General features: G+C 30.7%; 1 protein-coding gene across 1 annotated transcript in view; it reads right to left on the bottom strand.

Moving 5' to 3' along the window:
• Positions 1-20,123, bottom strand: part of Dmd (dystrophin) — a 1,212,244-nt gene that overhangs the window by 1,172,183 nt on the left and 19,938 nt on the right. The window contains exons 7-9 of the mRNA XM_028765040.1: positions 13,966-14,145; positions 12,995-13,123; positions 10,814-10,984 (exon numbers count right to left, since the gene is read on the bottom strand). Coding sequence (XP_028620873.1) covers positions 10,814-10,984; positions 12,995-13,123; positions 13,966-14,145 — 480 coding nt within the window. The remainder of the gene's footprint in view (positions 1-10,813; positions 10,985-12,994; positions 13,124-13,965; positions 14,146-20,123) is intronic.

The raw sequence follows: 20,123 nt of genomic DNA, 5'->3' as shown, positions 1-20,123 counted from the left end.
GTAACTTCAGAACCAGTGATAAAAACATCCACCATCTATGAAATGGTTTTGTTTCATTATATCTAGAATCATTCCTTCTGTGGAGTAGGTATTCAGAAATATTATTTTTTTTTTCTAGAAAAGGAAGTAAACTTTTTATAGTACTGTAATGCCATAGAAGAATATATGTTTCAAGAAGTCTAGTAAATTATATATAAATATTTAAAAGATCTGACTGGTTCTCTGCTATTCATATGAAAAATATGTCAAAAGAGTAAATGATACAAAAAGCATGATATCACATTATACAAAAAGTAAAATCCAACCGTAAACAAAAAAAAATTCCACCACCAACAAGCTACTAACATAAAAATATTTTAAACAGTACTATTTTAAAAATGAATATAAGTTCACAGAAAAATAGAAACTTAAACAACTTTTAGTAAAATGCACAGGGATGAGACTTGATGTAACACTACTCTGCATTTGGTAAATGACCATTATAAGAGTTAGAGATTAAACCCTACCAATGCTTTTCTAAAATCAATAATATAAATTAATAAAAAGTATTTGCAGATTATACTTTAGGTTAACATAAGAATAAATTTTGAATTTGGACAGTTTCAAACTTTATTAGAAGCACCAAATTTTTAATTACCAAAAATACACAAATAGATGCTGAATAGTGATGATTTTGGTCATATATTGAAAATGTGATTCCTTTACCATGTGTATTACCTTAAAATCTTACACCTCATGATGAAATCTGTTTTCTAAGATCAAAGCACATGTTCTGAATAGTGTTGCTAAATAGAAATATAATGAAAGTCATAAATTCAATTAAAATGAACTAGTTAGCAAATTAAAAACAGAATCAGGCAAAAATATTTTATTTTCTATATGTGCAAAATACTATCTTCCAATATTCAGTAATATTTTCAGTTGTGTAACTAAAATGCTGTATTCTAAACCACAAAAATTGCTAATTATATTTTACATTCGCTATTTCAAATCAAATATAGTTATGTCACATCTTAATATAGATTAGGCAAATTTTAAATGATTAGTAGACTCATTAGTATAGATGTATACTCTTTTAGCATTTTTAACTAATAAAATTTAGTTTTTATTATGAACTAAAATGTATGCATGGAATATAATCTTATCAATAGTATACAAAATATGAACATTCACAAATTTTATTGTGTTGTATTTGTTATATTTTCAAAGGTTGTATATAACATCAGTTTCATTCACATGCATTTTAAGATTTTGTCTGTTATTTTTTAGACTATATTGTTGACAGAATTTTTCCAGATAGTCCTTTGGGTATGAGAAATTATAAGTGAATTTTATTCAGAATTTCAAGATAATGTATCCCACATTTATTCACTACCCTAAACTACATTTTTACTCTCTTAACTATTAATATTGTTATATGACTAATGGTATACTTTTTCCAAATAGATATTCAGTCTTTGCATCTTTGATATTAGCATCACCTCTTGTATCATTCTGCATTTTGCATACCAAATATGACATCATTTCTTATGGTAAAGGAAAATATCTGTCATATATATATATATATATATATATATATATATATATATATATATGAATGAATGACTAGTTTCTAGTTTTAAGGCTACTTGCACATTGATAAATCAATGATGATTTTCTTCATTCAAAATGACAATAAATAATCAACCCGATTGTTTTATCTGTTGACCTGAAGAAATAAGGCTCTTAGGATACTTGTGGTCACTACTCTTTGTGTATAACAAATCAGAAAAATTTAACTGTTGCCTTTAGAATTCCCTAGCTCACCATTATAGCACAGTAATGAATTCTCATATAAAAGCAAGTTTGCTTATTAGTGAAAAGTTTTCCTTGCATATGGTTGTTGTTATCCATAAATTTGTATTCTTATGAAAACTATTATGATAAATCAATAATATGGAAGTGCCTGTTGTTTCAAAGCCCACATAGACCTTGTTATGTGGATGCACACTTATAATATGGGTTAATGGAGGCTGAGATAGAAGAAGTACAAATTTGTATCAGTCAAGACTACATAATAAAGTCCTTCCTCATAAAAACAAGAAAACTGAATAAATAAATAAATAAATAAACTCAGAAATGATTAATGTTTAGTTTAAGGTACCATGTTATTGTCTATAGAAGTTGAAGACAAATAGTGTTAAATATCAAATAAAATACTTTCACTCAAAGAAAATATGTGACCACAGTAAAACTAGAATCATAATTATGTTACATAATAATAGACACTGAACACAAGATAGGTTTTAGTGTACATAGAATATAATAGAAGTAAAGATATAACGTAGTCATAGAAGCATATAGCAATTATCATTTTGCACAATTGAATCTTCTACTTACCTTTTTATTTTAAGAACTTTAGCATGATCGTGCAGTTACACAAAAATACATAGAAGATAGAACATAGAAAGCTTTAATAAACAGATAAATGGACACAAAAGAAAGGAGAGACAGAGAAACTGAGAAAGACAACACTTTGTTTTCCTTGATATTTTAATATTCCTTTAAATTGCTTAACAACTATTAATTGTGCTTTGTTGAAAAATTTAAGGATTAATGAGACTTAAGCCTCTATTGAAGCTTTTGGTCATGTATATCACAAGTCAACAAAGAATGAAAAACTGAACAAAGGAAAATCAATTACAAACTGAATCACTAAATTTTGAAAGCATTTATAATTACTTAGATATACTTTATTTATATTGATATGTTAGCTTTCTTTTGGCTAAATATTATGTTAGCCTGTAGATGTACAATAGCATTATAATGAATATGTTTACACAGATAACATTGTAAACATCTGTTATTTTTGACTATGGAATCAAAAGCATCAACATAAAAGTACTAGAAGGAAAACACACTGAAATATAAACTGAAAATAAATAATCTGATTGTTACAGTTTGGGTTAAACTTCTTTCCAATCAATCAATATATTTTTCATTTTGCAAGTTTGAAATAGCATTTTTCATTACAACCACTAATACAAGAATAAAGAAAAATAGCTAATAACAATTGAGAGTAAAGGTTTAAGGTTCACTAACAACTTCCTTTACAGAAGAGACTATTGACAGATATGGAAAGTAATTTCAAATATTTTGTTTATAGAGGAAAGAAAACTGACAAAGATAAACAAAATCCTTTAAAGGCCTTTATATGTATTAGAAAAATTAAAGGTAACCAAATTAAAAACCTGTGAGCTTAGTGACTTTTTAACTTTAAATTTAAACTATGAGAAAACTTTGAAAATGTTGTAACAAATTTTTCAGTGACTCAAAATAGTATCATCCATTAGTTGGATTGTTTTTGTAATAGATATAATAATTATGGGTAAGGTACCAATTTACTTTGAATGCTTTATTGAGGAAGGAATGGCTAAGTTGTGAAGCTCACTAAGAGGATTGTCCAATATGGTACTATAGATTTGTAAGTTGGTAAAATAAACTTCTAGGTTACCCACTTCATAATTGGATAAAAATTGGTTGTAAAAGACAGTGCTTGATTAAATGTCTTTGCCTACTTAAATAGGCTACTTATGTTAAATACTACTAGGAGTAGTTTTCTTTTTCATGATTGGGAAAATTCAGTAGCATCAAATGAACCAGGAAAGGATTGTAATCTAAAGTATGTTACAGGATGGGATGGGGATAGATAAATTAAATGTAAAATTACATTTTGGAAAATGGTATTTTCAACTTTCTTTAATACATACTCTAAGGCTTTATGTTCAGATCTTTGTGAATTTAAAATAAAGAAGTGTACTAAAGTTACAATTTGAAATGAAATTGAGTGTATTCACATAAACATATCAAAGTATCAATCATGATGATTTTCTGACATAAACAGAAGGAAGAAATTATGTAAGGAATTTGTAAAAATGCTATAGAAATGAGATCTAAAATTTTCTATCCAGACAATTAGCTGTGAGAATTTGGGGATATACAGCCTTTCGTATATCCTCATATAATTATCTAATAGTCTGTTCTCCAAAGAATGACTGAATTTGAATGCACTTAGACAAATTGGGAAAATTATTTTGTTTTTAAGATCCAACAACCATTAATTGCCAAATAGCTTTACTTATAATAAATTTCATGTTAATAAAATACAGTTCTATGAAAATACCGTGTTCACGATATTCAGCAGTTAAAATAATTAAAATCATTATTGAGATTTATTTATTATCAAAATTTAAATATAATTAACTCTGCTTGTTGGGTAGTAAAATACAAATGTGAAAAACTATTATTCGAATAGAACTGTATGGATTGTTTCAATTCTTATTAATTTCACTTAAATTTATATAACATGTATATTATATAGCTTGAAAATTTACCAGTTATCATCTCTGAATATATTAATTACAAATACTATATATTGTATAGTATATGCAGCTTTTACCTTACTCTTCATCTACAAACATTACATTTTCTCTGTAGAAGAGTAGTTAAGGATATATTTATATAACATGAGTAACTGGGCTAAATTATGCATTTTGGCCCTTTCTCTCAGAAGAGGTGCTGTTTTAGAAGATGGTGAGAAACAGATTGCATAGGGGGAATAATCAGTACATTCATATTAATAAACTGATCACATAAATTAAGTTTTAGTTAAATTTTGAGATCTAGTAAATCTTAATTTGATATCTTAGATCAGGTAAGTTGTATATTGTTTATTTCACAATGATAAAGATAAAATTATCAGTCTAACATATTACTCAATTATTTCTCAAACACAAAACTATGTTTTAAATAGGCCATGTATTTTATCGTCTATGTGGTATTTTCTACATTACATAGACTTTTGCCAAATCTCTCATTGGTTATGTCATAATCCACTATAAATATCGAAATGTTTCTCATCCACAGAAAGATTAGTTTTATATCTGTTGGTGGTAATTAAAGGTCAAAAAACTGACGTTTAATTTACTATGTCAATAAAAAGATGAAAATTTAAATATATGGAGCCAGATTTCCCAAATCTGGTTTTATTGTTCCATTACATATATTGAAACTTCTAGAATTTTACTTGCAAGTTCTAAGGCCCATATGGGATGTAAAAGAATATGTAGTAAATATATAACATAGCACATAAATTTTATTGAATAACTAAAGTCACTGAGAAAACATGTTCACCCTCTTTTAACTGCTTAATTTTTATCCATTTCAGAGCCAATATGTAAATTTTATAGAACATAAAGACTAAAATATTTTAAATATAGAAGACATATGCAAATAACTGCCTATGTTAATAGACAGAGTTTTATGAAATATAGTTAAAATTCATTGGAAAACATTAAAGCATGGAAAAAATCTTCATGTATATTTAATTATTGAAATTCATTCACAGACTTTCTCACACAATCAGTTTGGAATTCTAATCAATCATTTCATTCCCATCTTCTTGCCTTTCAAGAAAAGATCTTCATGATACTTTCCAAAAGTGTTAACTAGGAAGTTCTGCAAGTGGCCTTTCTTAGTCCATTTGTATTCGCATCGCCCAAAACTTGTTAGTAATATGAATTTTCAGGTTTATCTTTTACTGCGCTTGTATCTCTTGGTATGGAGGCTTTGTAATCTGTGTTTTATAATCTCCCAAGTATATGCAAAAATTGGAGAATTCTCTTTAGATTAACATTGCTATTTTATTCCTGTAAATGCTTCACCATTTGAAGTCCCCTTTGTATATCATAGAGATTATAATGAAGCTTTCCCATCTAGTTTCTCTCATTTCTGAAACAATTCGCTAGTGTTCTCCTCACATGCCACTGAACTAATCCTTCAAGAATGTGTGAATCAGAACTATTACAAGTCCTCATTGGATGCTAAATTAAGGACTATGTATTATTCTTGTTGGCATGTCCTTTATATGACTCTAATCAGCCTCTTCAGTTTTATCATCCAAAAATAAGCTTCATATTCCATGCCTTCTGTCCCTAAGGAATGTTAATTTAGTCTCTAGAATACACTGTATACTGGAGCCTTTTCTTTGGCTTTTCCAAAACTGTTATCTCCTAAAAGCTCTTTGAGTTACTATTAAATTCACATATGATGGGGATGACTCTCAATACAGCATTCATGAATATATTTTGAATATACTAGTAATTTACTTAAAGTTAATCACATTTGAGCTAACAGGAGTCCCCACAGGACCAAACTTTGTGCTCTGAAAATAATATAAGGCTAATGAGAATTTATCTGGTCATTTTCTTTATTCTCAATTCTATCTTTATTCCTTCTTTAAGACCTACCAAAACAACCTTTTCTTCAAATGTTAATTCCTCTCCTTTCAGTTGTCTTCTACTAGAATGAAGAATAGAAGTTTCCTAAGCAACCACATTAAGATGTACCTTACATTTCTTTCTAATTTCTTTCCTATGTATCTGTTTCATAGCACCTTCTGTTCCTAATAGCACTCCCTGACAATCATATTGTTATTCAACTCAGATACTCTAAAACAAAGTTTAGACAAGGTATTATTTCTTACTTTTTTCAACTTTGCTAAGAGCTATTAAAGGACTGTGGTTTAATTTTATAATTTTGAAATTCTTCACTAGAACTACCATGTCTTTAAACTAATCTCATAATGATTATAAAAAATTTCAGGTTCTCAAACAGTTGGAAATTTATTAAATTTAAATGAATAGGAAGAAGTAACATTTTGAATAATTTAAGTGATGCATTAGGTGAAGTAGAACTTTCTAGTATTTTTAAAAATCTAGTTAATTACCCTTTTGTTGAATATTCTTTACACACACACACACACACACACACACTCACTAGTCTTTTCCAGCAGAAACCAAAAAGAGAAATATATTACTTTTCTAACTCTTTGTCCAACAATGCTTTTCTTAGTTCTCAAAATTTAATAAGTAATCAGTGTCTTGATATAGCTAATAAAATAATATTTTTTCACATTTTTCACTGTTTCAAATCTATATAACATGATTTTTCTAAATATCTGCTTCTTACATCATTTATTCACATGACAACGTTGAGGTTAAAATTTGACAGGCATTATCTTCATAAATTGATAGATGCCAATGATGTCCTGAGATTAAAATGGAAATACGCTAAAACACACAAATTACACAAATTAGACAATTATATTTAGCTAGTTTACAAAGCAACTTGGGGGTTTCTACTTAAGAACTCAATTCTTGTTATATTTCCCCATCTAGTACTAACTGGGAGTCTCAGGTCTCACTGCTTTGACTTTTACCATTTCTTATGATAGAGAATCCATGTCAGAAAATTGGATGTGTTTTATTAGTTTAGTATTTATTAATTACTCAATATAGTCAGTGACTTTTCTTGATTATTTTTGCTCTAATTAGTTGTCCTGAAATTTGACTGAAAGGGGGCTAGCCTAAAATTAATCCTTATTTTCAATTCATAATTTCCTCTTATTCAGTAACAAAGAATTTGCATGTTGCAACTACCAACAAAGATTTTGTCCTAAGCTATACTTTTTCACGAGAAAATCTACCCAGGGAAGTAACTGCAATTTCAAACAGCAGCTAATCTTGTTTATACATCTAAGATCAAGGAGACACTATCAGAATCCTATTCCACAAACAGAATTATGTCTACGATACCAAATATCTTAAAGATACAATTTGTCAAGACAAAAATCCTGAAGTGTCCAAATCAAAAGTAATAGTATTTTTGACTGACAGACACTGAAAAAGTTAATACCAGGTGAGAGACTCTCAGGACTCAAAGGGAGGGAACTTAGATGAAATGCCTGACAGTAGGTAGAGGGAACTTGTAAAACCCACCTCCAGCAGGAAGATATGGCATCAAGTAAGGGAGAGGGAAAAAGTCTATACTATATTCTACAGATACAAATTATGTTTCTTGAGTTCAATCATAGGAATAAAAATTTGAAGCGTTTATAATCCCTCTCGACCTAGTAACTCCACTATTTTTTACTTTATACATTCAATTTTGAATAATTGTGGAGGGTCATGGTCATTTTTCTTTTGGTGTAGATACAAAGATGTGCAGTATTACTATACTAAAGCTACAAGTATAACAAGGTCCTGAACACTTATGTGCATAATATTAAATTTTATACCTTTAAAATTGTATTCTTTTTATTATATAATTTATACATCAAATTTACAGAACTGTTGCTTAAAATTATGAATCTATAATTGTTTTTAAAAGATAAATGCAATTCAGTGTTTTATCTCTTTTCCTTTTGTAGTCAAAGGATACAATGATGTTCTATTAACAATCACTGTAGAAACCTTGTAGATATTTTAACATTGTTACATTTAAGAAATTTATAGGACAGGCTGGCTGGTAAAAGCAATTTAAATCTCATTGTGCTGAAGTTTTTCATTTTGAAAACTATATGCCTTTCTATGAAGTTCATTTTAATTTTAATAATTTACCAAAAATTTGTTAGGTGCTATTATACCCTTTAAAGATTTTTGACTCAAACAAATAAACCTTTATTGTAAAAAAAACCAAAGAAAAACACAACAAACACACACAAACTACATTATATGAAAACATAGACATTAAGAGAAATTACCTATCTCCAGGCTTTTGGCAAATTTACCTTTGTTCACTCCAACTTAGTGTTTTTAAATCCCCTTGAAGAGGTTTGAATATTAAACATATTTTTAATTTTGGTTTTGTGTTTGTAAACAGATATTTTTTAACCAAATATATTAACATCCTTGCATTTGTACAATTATCAGCAAAATGGAAGTTCAATATTATTTATGGTACAACAGATAATCAGATACATTTTATCAATGTGGTTGTAGATTTAGCATGATAAAGCATAATTATCTCTTCAAAACAGTATCAATATCATATCTAGTCATTTTTGTTAATTAAGGGAAAAAGAATACTCGGTGACATAAAATGTGATTGATTTATCAATATATGTTTCAAACAATTGATTTGGAATAGTTTATGCTTGCTTGGAAGGATGAGTAAAATATTAGATTTGCATGCCCTACTTGTTGCATCATATCTAAATTGCTAATCACATTTTCATGCAGAATATAGGAAAAATTTACTTTGAAAACTTGGTTATGAAATTTTCTTAAAGAGAGTCCTATTATAAAGAATAAACTCTCTCTTTTTAAACGTAGTATCTGGGAGCCACAATCTCAGGACATAATTTCCAGAAAAGTACATCCACATATTCTTTTATATATCCTATAGATCAGTAGTTTATCAAAATTGTATATGCATCATGGGAACAACATAAAATTTAATAACATTCATAGGGTTGCTGAAATTAAATTCCTTCAGTTATTCAGGTGTTAACTACATCATAGATATCATCAGAAGTAACAACAGTTGCTAATTAAGAACAAGAGTACAATCTTAAAGAAGTATGCATGCAAAACATAATTTAAGAGCCTGATAAACATTTTTTAAATGTCATGCACTATGTATTTTGTGAAAGGGAATTTTAGGATAATTGATGATATAAATTATTTATAATTTCTAATACATTTCATATATTTTATATATTTTAAAGCATACTTCAAATATATATTCAGAATCACTTCAATGCCTTAGAAACTTTAGAGATTGTCATATATATATATATATATATATATATATATATATATATATAATTTGATGATGATATTGATAAAAATAAATTTTAATGCATTGTATTTTCCTGAAAATCAACAAGTAAATAGGCAAATCATCAGGTATACTTCATCTCTGCAGTTTTAGTTTTACTGTGATGATAAGATATAATTATTCCTTCAGAACCCTAGCACAGTATCAATATCATATCTAGTCAATTTTAGTAAATAAGAAAATGCAGATAAAGCTCAATATGGTCAAACCTGAATTGTTTTATCAATATATATTAATTTTTCAATTACGCTATTCCAATATATAATTATATTTATAAATATGTGTTTTTGTACAGATTCATATTTGCATATGTTCCGTATTAGACTGAAAAAATGGGTCAGACTACAATGTGTAAATTTTCAAATAATTCCTTGCATTTCAAATCCTCCCCAAAACATTGGAATTTTATAATCTGATATTTACATATTTTGGCAAACTATTTAAGAATATTTTATATCATTACATTTTATATAAACTTGAAGATTATCATGCAAAAATACTATATTCTCCAGTTCTTAATTCAATAAAATTGAAATAGGCATACAAAACTACACAAAGTATAGAATTTAAGTTTCACATTTGATTTCAAGTCTTGAGAATGTCAGTATATCCTAATGGATTTTGTCACAATGCTTTAGCTAGCATGAGCAAATTATGTACATAAATGTGCATAACAAGGAAAGGGGTACAAATATTCTAGATCATGCATCTTACAAGGCCTTATGGTGGATATATGATATGCATTACATATGAGCAATATTATATTTAGCAAAATATTTCAGTAGTGCTTGGTTTAGGTAGATGTTCTTTGTGCTTTTTTAAATTACTTTTTTTAAAATTTTGGCCTTCTGCATGCTCTGTTATTGAATTATAGGTGATCCCTGAAAGCACAAATGTAAACCATTGCATTGCAGGGTGCAGTTCTAGTATAGCTGTGGCAGGAAAACGTGGGACAGAAAGAAAGAAAGAAAGTAAGAGAGATGTATCTCCATTATAGTCAGTGGCAAAACTTCCTTAAGTATATTTTGGGCTTCATTTTCATTTTCCTTTTGAAAACCTTGTTGTGGGGATTCCTTGCCCCCTTCAGAGTATTGCGCAACCTTCTCAAGAGATCATTTAGGACAAGTTTCCACCTTGAAGTAGATCTTCCTACCTTTCCAGTCTTAATTCTGTGAGAAATAGCTTCAAATCGACGGTTGAGCTCAGAGATTTGGGGCTCTACTATTTTCCTGCAGTGGTCACCGCGGTTTGCCATCAATTTCGCTGCTTGGTCACGTGTGGAGTCCACCTTTTGGCTGATGTCATTCATTTCAGCCTTTAAACGCTATATTCCATGAGCAAGAAACAGGGCTTTAAGTTAGTAATCAAATTGTAGCACACAGAGAGGAAGAGAGAGAGAGAGAAAGAGATGTAGGGAGGGGCAGAAGAGAAAAGGAAGAGGAAGACATGACAAGAAGAATGGCACACATGCAGAGGTAGAGAGTGAAAAAAACAAAACCAATTTTATTAACAAAAAAACAAAACCAATTTCATTAACAGGGAAGTAGACTTAAGCTGTGTGTCATCTTAAAACTACTAGGACACTACTTTTTTAAGTTTCATATATGTCTATTTAATCTGTCCACTTAACGAAAAAATTTGGCTTTTAGTTATTGTCTGGAAATGAGCATATTATTATGCAGTTAAGATATTTCTATTATCTTTACTGGAATTAACATTTATAGCACCACTGAATTGTGTGCTTAGGAGGAAAAATAATTGAAGCACACTTTCCTATTCCTTACTGATACTTCTGAGAACTTGTTTATTTTTTTGAATATCATGGAAAGGGTGATTCTTTAGTACATAGATATACTGCACTGCATATAAAAGGAGGAATATTTTGCATGAAACAAGTAGAGAAAGGCTCCATATTTCAAATATCCTGCTTGTAGTATATAAAATATTTACATCAATTTCATCATTATATGTTAGCCCTTGATTTTATAAGAATTAAGACTACAGGTTATAGCAGAGATCCATACCTATGTATAACCCAGATAATCAGAAAAATATGTTTTAAAGATATCCTAGAATGTCTTTAGTAGTTCATTAAAAAATTTAAAATCCTCAGCACAAAAACATAAAATGAGAGCTAAAAATGATGGTGTACCATTATGATCTTGAAAGACTTACAAGAATTTACAAGTTAAAAGACAATGATTTGTCCAACATAGGGATATCCAAAGTTTTCAAAATCTAGTAACCACAATGAAGGAAAGACAGAAATGGTAATAGTAGCTGAATTTTTAAACAGTAATAGTAATCAAACATTACTAAGAAGTAGTGAGTTATTAATTTAATGATATCTCTAAAAATCAACATTTTTAATTTGATTAATGCAAGACATCAAATAGACATAAAGTATCAATAAGATATACACCTGCTTCACACATCCTGTTTTAGAAATCGTATTTTAAAGCAACAGTTAATTTGATCTTGTGACTGAAGACAAAGGATGTCTGAACAATAACTTTAAAAAATGTGAAAAACATGTTAAAATATGTTAATTTTCTTTACATGTGCATTAGTATACATAAGCTAATGACAAAGAACAATATCATGTTGAAATATCCCTTATTCAATTGTTCTAAAAAGTATTTTATACTTTAGATTTTGTAGTATTTGCCCTTGTTCAATGTGGTATCTTGATAATTTGTCCAAGAACAAACAAAAATTAATTTATATTTCATAAATATCCATAAGTTTTACATTAAAGTAAATTTGTGTAATAGTTTAGAATAATTTGTACATGAAACAATGTCATATGCCCTTAAATAATCTATTGTGGAATGATATAAATATTAAAAACCTGGGAGTTTTCAGCACTGAATTTAGGGTTCCTAGAGCAGCAAAACTAAATGTATACTAAGATTGATCTTTGACACTAGCACATAGAAAAATGAGTATTTAACAAGGGCTACATAAATAAACTAGAAACTATGTTGATGATACACACAATAATACTGCTATTAAAGTAAGAATGAATTAAAATGTGGCAGAAAAATAAGTTTTCCAACCCTTTATGGGTTGAGCTCAAGTATAGAGAGGTCAGATATGAAGTTGGACAAATGTCCAAATTATAGACCTCTATATTGACATTAATTTCTAAACAACGAGAGGAATGAATATTGCAAGATAGAAAAGAATGATGGATGATCAAAAGAATGAAGCATAATAATAGGAAAAATAAAGATATTAGGCTTTATGAAAAAGTCTAGTATTTTGTAGTTCAAAAAATATTGTTATAAAATGTACAGTTTAAAACTACTTCTCATAAAATTTTATTTGCTACCTTATGAATGTCTTCCTTTTGTTGTGGTTTCTTTTTTTCAGATTCATCTAAAAGTTCATCCGCATGAATGATCCATGTTGTGATTTGTTCTATGTTCTGATCAAAGTTTTCCATGTGCTTTTGATATTCCTGAATTGCATGGAAATATACCATGTTATTGGTTAAACAAAATTTCTAAAACATTTGTTCAACTGTCTACAAATAAAACAATAAAATATTTTAATTCTCTTTAAGTAACATATCAAAAATAGAAAGCAATGTTAAGTATTTAAAAATTTCTTGGAATTTTGAACCTCTATATCAGTATATAAAGAGAGCAGTTGGATTTTTAAACACAAATATCACTCCTAAGTTACTATTTTCTTGGTTTTGCTTTGTTAACTTGTTGAAAAATAAGAGTGGAAAAGTGGCATGTTTTAAAAGAAAATGGTCCCCAGAGGCCCATAAATAATGGTCCATACTATTAGGAGGCATGGCTTTACTGAAGTACGTTGGGCCATGTTGTAGGAAGTCTCTCACTGTGGGGATTGACTTTGAGGTCTCATATGCTCAAGCTTTGCCCACTATGGAACACAATCTCTCATTCTGCTGCCTGTAGATCAAAAATAAGAGCTCTTAGCACACCTATAAGCCTGCGTATTGTCATGTTTCCCACCATGATGATAACGGTCTAAGTCACAGAAACTTTAAGCCAGCCATGATTAAATGATTTCTTTTTAGAAAGTTGCTGTGGTCATGGTACCTCTTCACAGCAATAAAACCTAAGACAAAAGGCCTTTATTCTTTTTTTTAAGATAATACTTTCCTCTTTAAAAGTTGATTGTCTTATGCATTTTGTTATGGCAGTGGAAAACTAACTAGCACATCACATTATTGTTTAACCAAAAATATATTCTTTGGGGGTCTATGAAGATTGTGATACTAATCTTAAGTATCCTCTGTTGCCTTTAAATTCAAACCTCTATTCTTACCAACAAAAGATTTAGCCATTCTTCTACTCTGGAGGTGACAGCTATCCAGTTACTGTTCAGAAGACTCAGTTTATCTTCCACCAAGGTTTCTTCCTTGCCCAACACTGTTTTCAAAGACTCTCCTAGTTCTGTGACACTCTTCAAGTGAGCCTTCTGTTTCTCAATCTCTTTCTGAGTAGCCTGTAATAAAAAATAGCATTAAGCGTCAAGTAATACACTGTATATAGCATTAAGACATTATGTTTGTAAAAAGGCTTGTGAGTTGGGTTGTTATGCAAAGGTTTTTGTAAGGTCATGAACCTAAAACCATGTGTTTATGAACCCTGAAATCTTCCCTTATATATTATAGCTTCATTATTGGGTATATTGGATGTACATTGTTGTACAAATGTGATAGTATTTTAATCATAATTATATATGTTTAATAACTAAACCTAGATATTTTTCAATTAATATTGTATGTTTATTAATTTGATCATGTATTTATTAAAGGTAGACAATTTAAGATTCATCAATGACTAAATACCTGTATTTTTAAAATTAAACCACTATGACTCAATTATTTTTTTTTACAGCAGTATATTCAGCCTTTGGGAGACATGAATATTTTTGATACCTAATTAAACTTAATGAATCCTTCTCACAATGTTTCCTAAGTATAAAATAAATATGCAAAAAAGACTGATACAAAGGAGATAAGTCATTTACAAATAGTAACCATAGCCAAAGTCAAAACAAGACAAAAATCACAGATGAATAACAACAAATCACCATGGCAATTTCACAAGTAGATTCAAATAAAATTTATACAAGCACAATCATAGATGTGTTAATGTAAAGAAGATAATAATATATCGCTATCATACTGGTTTCTTACTCATAGGTATTCTCAAGAAATAATCATTTTCATCTATGGATTCTTACATTTGTATTTTATTATCATTTTATATTAAAATACTGATATTCAAGAAACTCATGTCAAATAAATTTATCTGCTATAAGAAAAAGGATTACTTATAATGTAGGTTTTATGTGTTGTACAAGTATGAGACTAGAATTGCATAAAATCAATTTGTTCAGATATCAATCATGACTATTTATTGAATTACTCTTAGATACCAGATACTATTGTAGAATTGTCACAGATATTATTATTAAATGTCTTTTAGAATAAGTACCAAGTTTGGGCAGACATAGCTCATTTAGAAATGAATAGATACAAATTAATTTTAAACCCTTTAAAAATCCTATACACTCTAGGGTAAAATAGAAGCTCTATAAATATAGAAGGTAACCATTGTTCTAGGTACAGAAATAAAACAATATTGCCTTGATACTCAATTATACTTAGGTTTCTCACTCAAGTTGTTGTGTGTAAGCTCCTTTTGTATTTTAAAGTGAGGAAAACATAAGATTATATTCATTATATTCACTATGTTATAACTACTTTTGTAGATATAAGAATAGCAACATTGGAACTGCATATGTGTCATCTATTGGTATTGTGGTGTAGGAAAATGTTTACCATGAGAAGAATTCTACAGATAACCAAAATTGTTGTAAACATTAACATTTTATGGTTAAAATTTGATCAGGTAGGTACAAAAATATTAAGCAATAAGTTTGATGGTTTCCAGTAAATAAATGTACTATTTCCTAGCCCCAAAAGTATTTTTAAATTACTCTGATTTGTTTATCATGAAGGAATGGGTAAAACAGATTAAGTTTGTATTATGAAAATTATCATCATAATCATAGTAATTGGGAAAACGCATTGAGATCAATTCATAATAGGTAATAGTAAAAGTTATTTTAGGGCATACTAATGGTTGTCTTAGTGATGAGGTACATAGACTAAGATGAATTGTTAAGGAATTTTAATTCAGCAACCAGGCTGCTCTGGGAAAACATCTAAAATCTTCTACATCTATATTTTCTGGCTGGAATGCAGACACACATTTTGTTATATTAAGATCTGGATAGAATATAGACATGTCCTTAATACACACCTTTAATTTCAAACATTGAAGTTAAAGTAATTTGTTTTGTTACTGTTGTTGTTGTGAGCCTAGCCTTTAACAGCTGAGCCATCTAAAGAGATCCAGCCATGTTAAATGTGACATGTGACATTTAATTGAGGGCCAGACAAAATAACAAATCAGAGAAAGTTGTGATACAATTAATCAGATATAGGTTATGCCCAACTCTCACTAGCACAGACAGGAAAGAGAGGCAACTGAGAGAGCAGTGCCAACAGATAGGGGAGGGAAGAGAGGAAAGAGGGAAGAGGGCAGACAGGGGAGAGGGCAGAGGGGAGGGAGGGGAGAAGAGAGGGCAGACTGGGGAGAGGGGAGAGGGCAGACAGGGGAGAGAGGAGAAGGGAGAAGGGGAGAGGAGGGGAGAGAGCAGAGGGCAGGCAGGAGAGAGAGGAGTAGGGAGTGGGTAGAAAGGAAGGGAGAGAGCAGACAGGGGAGAGGGGAGAGGGCAGACAGGGAAGAGGGTAGAGGGAAGAGGGCAGACAAGGAAGAAGGGAGAGCGGGGAGGCAGTGTTATTGGGCTACCACTGCCCAGATCTGTTGATACTCTCATTTTTAATTTAAATATTATAAAAATTATAATTATCAAATTTCACATATATAAACATACAGACACATTTCTCCAAGAATTTAAGACTTCATTTGAGCTTGAAAGCATGCACTATCTCAACTTCATTCTGAATATTATTCTAAGGCTAACTTCTACATCATACTACACTCATTCTGTCCTTTCAAAACAATTCCTTTCCTAAAACTAATTTATTTTTACTTCATGTTCTTTAGTATTTTGCCAGCATGTATGTCTGTGTGAGGCTGTCAGGTCCCCTGGTATTGGAGTTACAGACAGTTGTGAGCCTCCATGTGCATGCTGGGCATTGAACCTAGGTCCCCTGGAATAACTACCAGTCCTCTTTACAGCTGAGTCATCTCTCTGGTCTATTAAAGAATTTTGTACGGACAGACATTTTATAGCTTCTGTCTTTATCTAACCGCAATTTATTCAAATATGTACTTATGGCATTTCATTACTATATCATTCCTTTTACTAGGCTACGGCAGTAATTTTATTGTATTTATTTCTGATTTACTAAAATGTACATGATGGATTAACTAATATGCATATAAAAAGTATCTCAAAATATTTGGTCATGCATGTGTATGTATAACTATTTTAGCATGGCTTTACATAGGAAAATGGACAATTGAAATAAGATTAAATGATAGAAATGTATATGCTGGCATTTTTAAATTTTAATTTTCCAGGAAAATTACCTTTAAATTGATTGTGTATGTGTGCATGTATGTATGTATGTATGTATGTATGTATACATGCATGAATGCATACATGTATGTATGTATGTATGTATGTATGTATGTATGCTGTATTCCACAATAGGATACCAAACAGTTAGATGTGCTCTATTTTTAAAGAACTTTGATATAAATTATTTTTGAGACCTTGCACTATTCTGTTCTGGCTTAATATGGAGAACATATTTTATACTTAAATTATGTGACAGAATATAATGATAGATTAAAGAATCATATATATATATATATATATATGTGTGTGTATGTATTACTGGATTTTTCAAGTAATATATATAGACTTTTTCTTTATAATGCATCATCCATTAAAGAACATGTTCATGAAAGCAGTATGCACAGAACAAAAATTATAGCCATAGCTATAATGACAGTGAATAGTGACTTCAATGGCATTTAACAGATGTTCTATTTTCTAAGTAACAGCTGTTTGATGTATTCATTGTACCAAGTTAATGATCTGCTAGTGATATCTCACTGCACAGATAAATTACTAGTCTTTCTTTTAAAAAGAAATGTAATTATTCATGAGAATGGTCGTGTAACAGACTTTAGAAATAAAAAAAATAGTTTTCACACTTTTATAGTAAAGAGGGTGATGAGATGAATCAATTATTTCTATAAACTAGGAGTAGAAATTAGATTTCTTCAAATACTTAAAAAGTTTGCTTAAAAATTACAAAGCATAATTAATATATTTGGATTATATCCCATCATTCTGGACAAAAATCATTGTTATTACATGACTGATATTTTCCAGCAGTTCTCAATGTAATGTCCATAATTAACCTGTAAGCCTCACCTTCCAAGGAACCAGGTAACTTTCTGGAATGCTGAGAATTGTAGTTCTTGGAAAATAACAGATGCTAATTGAAAAATACAGTGGCCTATGGGTGATTCTAGCTACAGTTGGGCACACCAGTTAAATAAAAAAACACCAAGGTTGACTCCATTTATTTGTATATTTTTCAATTTTCCAAGGTGATTACATGTAAGAAACCATTGGCAAACAGAAAGACATTTTATGGTGAGGTTTTATTGGGTAGTATTCCTTATATTTTACAAGTGAAGTGGCAAGAAAAAGGTAATTTGGGAAACTAATAATTCGTTTTTATAATATTGAATTTTAAATGCTAATCTCTGAAATAAGTGGGAAAACTAAAATAATTCTTTTCAATAGGTAGCTATTTAGACATTGTCCGATCCAAATAAAAATTCATTTTCCCAACTTCTTGAGGAGGATAGACAAAAGCCAGCATTCCTCATAAATATATAAAGAAAATTTTCTCTACAAGCAAGAGACTTCCCTTTGGACAAGTGGATGTCTGCTGTGACTATTAGCAAATGAAAGAGTATGCTGCCCTTCAGGAGCCTTGGTTTCCCAAGTACCTGTAACACATGTCAATGTCCAGTCTGGCATCCTGGCTTTCCTCAGATATTCTCATCTCCACAGTCCTCCCTCAAATTACTGGAGCTCAGGAGATTCTTTTCCCACCATCATTCATTCTCCTTTATAACTCAGCTACTTTGGATATGCTCTTTTTTTGCCTCTTTTGTCCTTCTTTTTGTCTTCCATTTTGCTGTACTCTCCTTGTCTCCCTCAAACTTTCTTTCCCTCCCCCTCCCCTCCACCACTCCCACCCTTCCTCATTCACCCCCCTCGCAGGATTTGTCTGCTGCTTGTGTACAGTCTACTACTTTCTCTCTCTGCTCTGTGGTCTTCCAGACGCTCCTGACTATTCTCTTACTCATGTCATGATAAAACCTTCCCTTCCCTTTAGCCACATAATAGAGCAGGCATATATATTGAGTGTCTGTTGATACAAGCATTAGCTATCTTGCATTTTTCCATTATTTACTGTGCTGGATGGAGTTCAAATTTTTCTTTTATTGATTTTGTCACACAACCCATTTTCTATAAAACAATGTAGATGTGCATTACATAGATGATTATGGATCCAAAAGTAATACAATACAAGCACATTTTAGGGAATCATGTTTAACTCTTGGATTTCGGATGGCACTGTGAGTTCAAAGGTTATTTAAATGACTCCGTGTTCTTCAATAATGACACTGAAATAGAATAAATGAAATGAGCTAATTGTTACATTAGAAAATTACTTCATGTTCAACTGATCAAATTTATTTTTAAAGAATTACAAATTCTATTTGATCACTGAGCATATTCTAAATTACCAGTAATCCCAGCATTACAGGGGCTAAAAGCACCAAAATCATGTGTGATTCTTTTGTTGGTTTTGTTTTTTTGTTTCTTTTTTTTTATTTTGACTTTTGTTGTTTTGTTTTCCCCTTTGGCTGTTTACATGGGGTATTTTATTCCCCACAAAGTGATACATGGTAAGGTAGGCTGGGCTGGCAGAACTTAATAAAGTGGGTCTCTGAGAGGTCTGAATCACCTTGGTGTGAAAGGGACATGGGAAGAAGTCTGTTAAAACCAGAATTGTTAGTCCTGTGCTGGTCTTGGCTTGGAATGTGGGGAGGTAAGGCAGCTCTCCCTCCCTCTTTCCCTCTCCCTCTCTCCCTCTCCCTCTCTCTCTCTCGCTCTCCTTCTCTCCCTCTCCTTCTCTCCCTCTCCTTCTCTCCCTCTACTTCTCTCCCTCTCCTTCTCTCCCTCTCCCTCTCTCCCTCTCCCTCTCCCTCTCCCTCCCCCTCCTTTTATCCCTCCCCCTCCCCCTCTCCCTCTCCCTCTCCCCTCCTCCCTCCCCTTCCCCATCCCCTCCCCCTCCCCTTCCCCCTCTCCGTCCCCTTCCCCCTCCCCCTCCTCCTTCCCTCTCT

Source organism: Grammomys surdaster, unplaced genomic scaffold (assembly GCF_004785775.1).
Source record: "Grammomys surdaster isolate TR1022 unplaced genomic scaffold, NIH_TR_1.0 148, whole genome shotgun sequence".
In the NCBI taxonomy this organism is placed as follows: domain Eukaryota; kingdom Metazoa; phylum Chordata; class Mammalia; order Rodentia; family Muridae; genus Grammomys; species Grammomys surdaster.
The sequence above is the reverse complement of the archived record's forward strand: the minus strand, read 5'-3'. Positions and strand labels throughout refer to the sequence as shown.